The following is a 9668-nucleotide window of genomic DNA, read 5'->3' on the forward strand; positions in this document are numbered from 1 at the left end:
CTTCTCTCCATTTATAAATATATGAGTTTTGTCATTTCAATAACTTTTCTTTCCAAATATTTTATAAACTCTACTATCCAATTTTTTCTAGTTTACATTTTAATTAATTCAAGAACGTATGTGTCATCTGCATTCTGAAAGAACCTGAAGGAGGTACTGAAGAAAATATTTTTGAGAGACGCCATCACTATTGGATATTGATGGCTTCAAAGTTTCTTATTCTTTCGCAGCTCACAACTCCTGTTTATGGAGAAGAAATAGTGTGGGATTTAGTTCCCCAAAGTGCCAAAGCAACAATGTATGCTAATCTTCGTGGAAATTTTAAATTCACGTGAAACCATATTGCTTGAGATATAAATTTTTAGAAGCTTAGAGATCCCCTTTTCGAGAGTAAGGGAGGATGCATTATCTCACTCCAACCCGAAATAAGAAAAACCCGACTCACCATAGTGTTCCTTTAATAATTTCTGCAGTTGTTCCCATTGTGTCGGCATGTAATCATTGATAGTTCCAATTTCAATAACTTTGCTTCCAAGTTAAGAAGTAAACTAGATGGAGCTATGATTACAAGCAAACACTTTGGAAACATCTTTAGAAATGACTGAAGAAATATTATGGCAACATTTGGTTTTTGCGGTGCCACGTAATGTGAGTTATGCATCCCCCCTTACAAATTTATAGGGATCTCTTAGCCTCTAAAGAATTGTATCTCTACTAATTCTTTTCCAAATGAGCTTAAATCATCCACGTTGATGAGGATACATTGTCTCTTTGACATTTATGGAAACTAAATCGTGCACGGTTTCTTCTCCATAAAATAAATAGGAAAATCCAGGCCTGAAGAAGAATCATAAGTTGTGAGGCCTTCAGTATCCAAGAGTGATGTAGATTCTCTGTGATCTATTCTTACATGCCTTCGTCATGGTCTTTTAGCCTGCAAAACACACATATGTTCAAGATTTTGAGGGAAAACAAAATATAAACTGGAGATCTTGTATGTTTAAGTTTTCATGCACTACTAGGAATTTGATCTACTGCCACAGTTCATTTACCGTTGCAATTGACTATTATACCGTAGCCATAGGTCTAATGCAACGGTTAAGGCAACCGCTACAACAGATCGCGTAGCAATAGATCTGTCGCTACGGTTATGTACGACGGTTCCTATAACTGTAGCCGTAGATAGACCTATTGCTACGGTTTTTACTTTCTTTACTTGCCAACGGTTAGTGTAGTATTGATACGGTTATGAACCGTTGGAAAAGAGGTTTATGCATCAGTTCTTTTGAGGCTATGACTACAGTTAATCTTTCGTTTCAATAAATCATTTTATTCTGTTGCAACGGTTTTATAAGGTAATGCAACAGTTTTAAACAATTATAAAAATGTTGCATAATGGCTATTGCAAAGGTTATTACATGGTACTGCAACGATTCTTACTACATTCTGCAACAGCTATTATGAAGCTATTGCAAACGTATATATATTATTGGTACAGTTCCACAAATGGTATATTATTGAGATATTGCAGTAATTTAATAACATAAAATACACATGAATTATTCACGAGAAGAAATGTTCAACACTAAAATTAAAATTCAAGATCCACGATTCTAATATCAACTTAGCAAAATATACAAAATATTTTTTTACCATTCAAAAAAAGGTGAAACACATGTACCACACAGTTTTCGATCTTCAAAATAAAAGATTTCTAGAACACCAATAAAGCTAACATCCACAATTCAGCTCCTATGTCAAGTCTTCACTGCTACTTTCATCGCCTTCATCAATTTCATCACCTACATACAATTAGGGAAAATATAAATAATTTAGCAAATTTTTTGCAAAAGCTTAATTAAACCACAATAGTCATATATATTACAAAGTTAATACTTAGGAATTTCAAGTTAAACACCTAGCAATATCAGACAAAAACAACAAAAGATTCAAGCTTTCCGCAAATTCAACTCAGCAAACTCGTCGAACAATGAAACAATAAAAAAGTTCAATGTTACGTTTCAAGAAACTCATTCAAAATTCACCATTCACTGTAAAATAAAAGAGAAAAAGGTATCCAATAGATGCATGCTATAGTGAAGCATCAAAGCAAACTACAGTCTAAAGACAGAAACCTAAAGAATGGACTGTATTACTAAGAGAGTTGAGAAAAAATGAAGACCTGATGAGTTAAAAATTAAAACCTTGCTCGTAATGCTTTCATTAAAAGAGTATGTATGGTAATACTTTCATAACTATATGAAACTACTGACTCTTTAGCATCTCATATGTCATGAATAACTTGAACTAAATAGTAATGCAATGTATTGCTTCTTCCTACATATGTTAAAATCAGTATACCAGTAAATTACATCCATAGGCCAATTCACTCCAAAGTAAGACAAAGTACTTTAGTTCTTCTCAAAGCTAAAAAAGTACAAGATTCAATTGGTAAACTCGTTGAATAACATAAAAACGAAAAGATTCAATCTTTCAAGAAACTCATTCAGAATTCACCAACCAGTATAATTCAAAATGCAACGAATTGCTTCTTCCTATGTTAAACACATAATATTTCAGGGAAAAAAAATAAGCTTTCCACAAATTCAGCTCATAAAAACTCATCAAATAACAAAACAACACAAAGGTTCAATATTTTAAGAATTTCATTCTGAATTCACCAACCATTATAAAGTAAAAAACGACACATCAAATGTTAATTTTTTCTTCATTGCTGCCATATATGCTTAATATCTATTGAACAATGGGACTTTGAGTACATATACAGCCCCCTGCCCCATTGGTCCTAGAAATTCATTTGTCATCTTCTCTCGAACAAGATTTGATTACAACCACACATAAAACATCCATTATTTCCACAAACTATTTTAAGAAGTGAAAACAAAGTTCAATTCCATTTATCGCAATTTTCTTTCACAACCAAACAACATACTTCACCACTCCTCCATATTACCATCAATAGAAAAATTAAGAAGAACAAAAAAAAAGAGTCACAATAGAAAAAAAAACAAAATCGTAATAGAGAAAGGAAATGAAGTTGCAACAGAAACATAAAGAAGAAGAACAAACAATCAAAATAAAAATGTAGACTTCAACACTTTCACATTTTCATAGTATTTCATCTTTAATAAGCTCAACAAACTTCAGCACATTCAAAAATAAGCTCCACAAATTTCAGAACATTCACATACTTCATAACACTATCACCAAACATAGTTCCTTTTCAGTTATCGCAATTTCATCCACAGCCAAACAACATACTTCATAACACACACCACATTACCATCAATTAAAAAAATGAAGAAGAACAACAAGAAAAAAGAGTCACAATAAAAAAATAAACAAAGTCACAATAGAAAAAGGAAATAGAGTTGCAAGAGACATATGAAGAAGAAGATGAAGAAGAAGAAGAAGAAATAATCAAAAGATAGAATTAGCGACACCAACATTGCTCACCCCCTTGAACAGAAGTCGATTCTCTTGGTGAAGAAATGGACAGTGCTGCCAGTATATTAGGATCAATTAATCTCGCATGCTTAATTTGTGAAATTACATCTGCTATAACGTCCTGTCGCACAGTTTTCTTTTGTTCCTCCATTTGTTCCTCCATTTAATAGCATCCTTTTCTTACATTTCTTGTATTCAATAAGTTGTTGCATTTGTTTTTCAATTTCCTCCATTTCAGCCTACCAAAGCATATACAACAAACACAATCTTATGAAATATATAATTTATCTCAATAAAAAAATAATAGACAGTACTCATACAGTTTTACTAGTAGTATCTTCATTCGAAGCCTTGTACAAACGCCCGAATTTTCTTGTTCGTGTAACCACAACAGATCCTTAAATGATACTGTCTCCTTATTTTTCTCCTAGTCACATTGAAATGTATATAAAAAATAGTTTAAATGCCATGTTAATACTATATAATAAATAAGAGAACACACCAGCTTATTTCCGTTTTGACTCAAATAAAGCTCAAACACAGTTAAATCTCATGCACAATATTCATAATGATTCCTAAGTCCTCGATTTCCCTGGAGGCGAGGTCAAATTCACCTCACATTTAAACTTTATTCCTGAAACAAAGGAAGGAGAGAGTACAATGTTACCGGGTCCTTGACGACGATGGTTATCCAATCAGTAGTGATTTTGCACAAATTGAAAAGCACACTGTTAATGGGTTTGCAATAAGTACACCTGTTAGTAACCAGTTCCGAAGTGATGTTGTTGTTACTAAAGGCAATTAAATCAACCATATAAAATGAGAAAATTAGTCAAAGATTAATGAGATAAGCAAAGAAATCACAAGAACTATGTGTAGTCGCAACCTCCCAGTTATATGCTCTTTAAACTCTTCAGAATTTGTTAAAGATGAAAGACGAAACTCCACATATCACAAACAAACATGAGAAAAACAATTGCTCAAATTAATGCAGTAAGTAAAAGGAAGCAAGCACACGAGCTGAACTAGAGGAACAACAAAGCAACCAAACAACTAGAACCATGCTAACCAAAGTTAAATAAAGTTGATAGATAACTTCTTAAACATACTTGACTAAACCAACAAGTGATTGAAACAATATCACTCACGAACAAAACAACACCAAACACAAGAGCATAGCTTATACCTTAAACAACTAAGATACACTCAATTTGAAACCAAACAGTCCATCACTATGCATCAACAATAAATCAATGAATAAAACAACCATTCGAGCGAAGGAGAACAAAATATGACAGTAAGCTTTAGATTATCAAAACAAACTGCCGGCTAAAATGAGTTGAGGTCAAAAGAATTATCTTTTCGGGACAGCGACAATGAGACGAGAACACAAAAAGGTTTCTAATAGATTCTTCAACGGTTCTACTTTACAAAGGGCTGACTCAACCCTAAATCCTCTTCAAGTTTAATCCCAAAGCTGCTTCAAGTTTAACCCTAAATCTTCTTCAAGCTTAACCCAAAATACTGAACTGTAACTTTAATTTAGAAGTGTTTTCTTTTCTTGTTTAACTATACATCACAGATTAATACAGGGGATGTGTATAGACTGCCTAGATTAGAACAAATAATATAGATTTAAGACTAACCCATTGTTTATTCTTTATGATTTTTGAAAATAATTCAATGGAGACCTAGAAATCATGAACTAGTAGAGAAAACATAAACATTACTCACGTTTATATGGAAGATTTTGTAGTCAAACCTCGGTATCCAAGAGGACCAACGAGCTTTACCAAAAGCTTCGAAATTGTTCGTTGTTGTTTTCCTCACCAAATGCTTCATTGTCGCAGAGCTTTGCTGTCCAAGAGCTGCTTTGATTGAAAATCTATGGAATAGGGCTTCGTTAACGTTGTTTGTGGAGTATGCTCACATCGGTGAAGGTTTTGGAAAACAAGTCTTTTTTCTTTTAGATTTTTTAATGAGAGAATATATTTAGGGATAAAAATATATTTAGGAGCTTTGCAAAATTAATGGAGGGAAATATATTTTTTAGGAGGGAAATATATTTAGTGATAAAAATCAGAACCACAATATTTTTCCTAAAATAACCGTTGTCATAGAGTTAGCTATTGCGACAGTTATAAAATTTGTAGCCATAGAATCTCTATAGGGACGGTTATAGGGATGATGCAACAGTTCATTTAAAGAATTGTTCTATTAGATTCAAGATTATTTGGCCACAATTATAACCGTTGTAATAGGTGAGCTATTGCTACGATTATAGAATTGTTGCTACATAAGCGTTGCAGTAAGTCAAATTTCTAGTAGTGATGGTAAAGCTATAGAAAAACTGCAATAAATTTAGATTTAGCAGAACATGGTTGCAGCATAACAAAATAAAACAAAGAGTGCTTGAGAGAACCAAACTCTTATACTTACGGAATTAGGGAGAACAAACTTGATCTCTAATAGCACATGTGAAGAAACTTAACAAATGAGTCCAATCTGACTTTTTCTCTATGCATCACCAAAACAGGTGAATTTGTAATGCCAATTTGTACTTGCAAGATATGCATGTCCATATCAACACAAAGATTTTTCACCATCTTTCTTTCACTTCCGCTATTAAAATAATCTCCAATATGCACATTTGTAGGTTAATCACACTTTAAAGAATATTCTTCCCATCAACTTCAGATTCCTCTTAGACTACTCGTTATCACTTAGAAACATCGGGGCATTGTTGTGCTTTTGACCGTCAACAACAAGTGGAGGAATCCCCAATTGGATATCCACAAAGATAGGCCATTCCATCTGAGTCTCATTGTCCACCCAAGTTACACACCCACCTTCACTACTTGTGAATTCTCCTTTGCTAGATCAGGACGATTACATTGTAGGCACAAGCTTCTAAAAATAGAGGCATCCCTTGAGTCCATAAATTTTCACCTCAGTCAAATTGCACAACCATTATCAGAATAAAAAATTGATCAGAAAATAATTTAGTTTCTTTTAGAGGACAAATACTTTTAGTAAGGGCGACAACTATCTTGAGAAAAAAGAAGTAGGACTAAAAGAACAGTGTGGAACACTACTGTGATCAAAATGACATAATTCAAAACTTAATTACAAAGGATAATAACACGTATGGTATTGAATTTTTTGATAAATTTTGATTTTGGTACTTGTAAAATATGTAATTAAGACAAGTAAATTGAAAAATAAATATAATTTTTAGTTATTCATATGTATACTAAAGTTTATTCAAGAGCCCAACTAACTTTTTATGATTAATTTTATTTTATATATAGGATATCGAAAATGCACAAGTACCCCCCTAGACTATGACCGGAATTTCAGAGACACATTTTAACTAAACTAAGGTCCTATTACCCCTGCACTTTTTTTTTGTGCACGCTTTTTCTTACATGGCACTCCTGTGACTGCACACAATTGAGGCGTGTGGGAGGTATTTGGATACGACGTAGCCAATAAGGTGTATAAAATTAATAAAAAATAATTTCAGGAAGGTAATAGGATCTTAATTTAGTAAGGTTTGTCTGTAGGATTTCGGTCATAGTCTAGGAGGGTACTTGTACAGTTTCCCTAAAATATCCGATTGTATCATTACTTTAGTAAAACCAAAATCGACAGATGAATTATAATGCATGGTGTGTTTCTATGGAAGGAAAACGTTCTCCATGTAAAATATTTTTGAGAAAAATAAAGGAGTTTCGTTTTTCATTTCTTGTATTCCCAAAAATACATTATTGTGTTATTTTTCATTTGGGTTAGGTCATGAGGGGTAGAAAAATAGGTGAGGTAAATTATTTATGAAAATTAACATTTTTGAATTTGTTTAAAAATCATTTAAAGATTTTTCTTTAATTTAGTAAAATAGATTAGATAACGAACACGGTAAATAAGAACCATTTGTTAGACAAGGGGAAATATATGCACCATTTTCTCGTTTAAACTCCCTCTCTTCATCTTGCAGTGGTTTCTGATCAAGTATGGTGGGTTTTTTCTCTTGTTCGTTGCTTTTTTATCTTTTATTATCAAGGATACCTCATTTCCAGGTTCATGCTCACCTTTGTTCACTTCCTCTTTCTTTTCCCCCATCTGATTTGCCTACTTCTATTTCTGTTAATGACAGTTGATCAGAGAGCATGGTAGCTCCACTCCACCTCCTCAGAGTACTGATGAAGGTTTCCTCTAGGTTTAAGAGCTCCCATATGATCCTACATCCTTCCTTTTGTTGAGTCCTTTTTTGTTGGTTGAAGTAGGACACGTTAGAAAATGAGATATTTCTAGATGATTTTTTGTTTAATGGTTCTTTTTAAATATTATGTTTAGTATGTAAAGGAAAGGTAGTCCTTGTTTTCTGGAATATGTTTTGTAAGAAAGTCAATAGCTGTTGAATATGTATGGTCCTCCATTTACTTTGGAAAAGCTTATCTAGATATATTTGTATGCTTTCTGAGATATGATATGTGAAAAAAAAAATTGTTGTTGAACTAAGTCCTTTCTTCAATAGGCAGAGGACGTAATCAAAGATAATATAAGCAGAAAAACAAACATAGAGACTTGAGTATTTCTTATATCTCAGAAAACTAGCGTGCAATATTATAAATACCACTTGGAAAACAAAAAACTAAGAGAGAAATTACGACACTATCACATGACCTGCTAATTGATTAACTCCAACTAAATTAGGACTCTTGGTGCTAATAAACTGAATACGTAAAAGTCTCCTAAAAATACTGACAGTAACTTATTGACTTTTGAATCAGTCAAATAACACTTTCCCTTGATTAAAAATCACACACTCTTAACTGCAACCTGAAAAAATCATGCTTATCCTGAGGAAGTGACTTCGTAAATATATAAGTTGCTTGCTCGTTTGTGCTGCAGAATTTCAGAACTATTCTTCCGTCAACTACCATTGTTCGGATGAAGTGATATTGCACATCAATGTGGTTGGTTCTCCCATGAAAGGGGGATTCTTAACCATAGCAATTGTTGATTTTATAAGAAAAAATCTTAGTAGTCTCCCTTCACTCGTAACTAGAATCTGCAAGCAGTTTCCAGAGCCATAAAACTTGTCGTGCTGCTAAACTTGCGGTTGTATACTCCGCCTCAGATGGTGAAAGAGCTACTGTCTCGTACTTCTTTGAACTACATGTCACTGCTCCAGAACCAAAGTTGAAACAACTACTAGAAGTGCTTTTTCGATTGTCCAAACAGCCTGCATAATCACTATCTATATAGCCAATCAATATGAAATTTGATACTTCAGAATACCAAATACCAAAGTCTGTCGATCCAGAAACATAGCGATGAATTCTTTTTGCAGCATCTAAATGTTTCTTTGTCGAACTCTGCAAAAATCTGGACACATCACTAACAGAAAAAGCAATGTCAGGTCTAGTGTGCGTTAGATAGTTTAAGCCACCAACTAAACTTCTGAACAATCTCGGATTCGCTTTCTCAATTCCATCTGCACGCTGCAATTTCTCATTCATATTCATAGGTGTAGTTGCTGCTTCACAATTCATCATATGAAATTTTTCCAAAAGATTCTCTGCACACTTCTTTTGAGAAATAAAAATACCATCTTTATCTTGGATTACTTAAGCCCCAAAAATTATTTCAGTAAACCCGAATCAGTCATCTCAAAGTTTCTCATAATACTCGATTTGAAATCATCAACTAGAGAATTTGAGGAACCAAAAACAATCATGTCATCAACATAGAGACAAACTACCGAAAATTCTCCATTACCTTGTTTCTTTAAGTACAATGTGGGTTAATTTTCACTTCTTATGAATCCTCTATCCTGAAAGAGTGAATCAATTTTTCTGTACCACACACGCGGAGCTTGCTTTAGCCGGTAAAGTTCTTTTCTTATCTTATAGACTTTATTCTCATTGCCATTAATAACAAAGCCATGAGGTTGTGAAACATAAACCTCTTATTCTAGATCACCATCAAAAAGGTGGACTTCACATCAAATTAATACATGGGCAGACACAATTGCTCAGCTAAAGCCAAAACAACTCGTGCAACAAGAGAAAAAGTTTATTAAAAATCCATACCTTGTTGTTATGAATATCCTTTTACCACGAGATGAGCTTTAAGCTCCCATCTGCATTACAGTTTGTTCGAAATACCCATTTGAGCCCAATCATGTTCCTTCC

At 33.3% G+C, this 9668-nt stretch overlaps 2 protein-coding genes across 14 annotated transcripts; both read right to left on the reverse strand.

The window, feature by feature from the left end:
- Positions 1–1534: 1534 nt before the first annotated feature.
- Positions 1535–5516, reverse strand: LOC107008777. 13 transcript variants are annotated; one of them, XM_015207952.2, is made up of 5 exons: positions 5231–5516; positions 4136–4223; positions 3789–3895; positions 3469–3707; positions 1535–1802 (listed from the first exon to the last, which is right to left on the reverse strand). In XM_015207952.2, the coding sequence occupies exons 1-4, from the start codon at positions 5308–5310 to the stop codon at positions 3632–3634; spliced, it is 351 nt and encodes a 116-aa protein (XP_015063438.1). In that variant the 5' UTR covers positions 5311–5516; the 3' UTR covers positions 1535–1802; positions 3469–3631. The 13 variants fall into 13 exon arrangements, 3 of the variants coding, with proteins under 3 accessions (XP_015063438.1, XP_015063429.1, XP_015063447.1); XR_003577949.1 differs by having other exon boundaries at positions 1560–1802; positions 3478–3707; positions 4136–4196; positions 5203–5507; XR_003577947.1 differs by having other exon boundaries at positions 1560–1802; positions 3478–3707; positions 5203–5507.
- A 3009-nt stretch (positions 5517–8525) lies between these two features.
- Positions 8526–8993, reverse strand: LOC107023133 (uncharacterized mitochondrial protein AtMg00810-like). The gene has a single exon (XM_015223719.1). The coding sequence runs from the start codon at positions 8991–8993 to the stop codon at positions 8526–8528; it is 468 nt and encodes a 155-aa protein (XP_015079205.1).
- Between the last annotated feature and the right edge of the window lie 675 nt (positions 8994–9668).

The sequence above is a fragment of the Solanum pennellii genome, chromosome 1, assembly GCF_001406875.1.
Source record: "Solanum pennellii chromosome 1, SPENNV200".
In the NCBI taxonomy this organism is placed as follows: Eukaryota; Viridiplantae; Streptophyta; class Magnoliopsida; order Solanales; family Solanaceae; genus Solanum; species Solanum pennellii.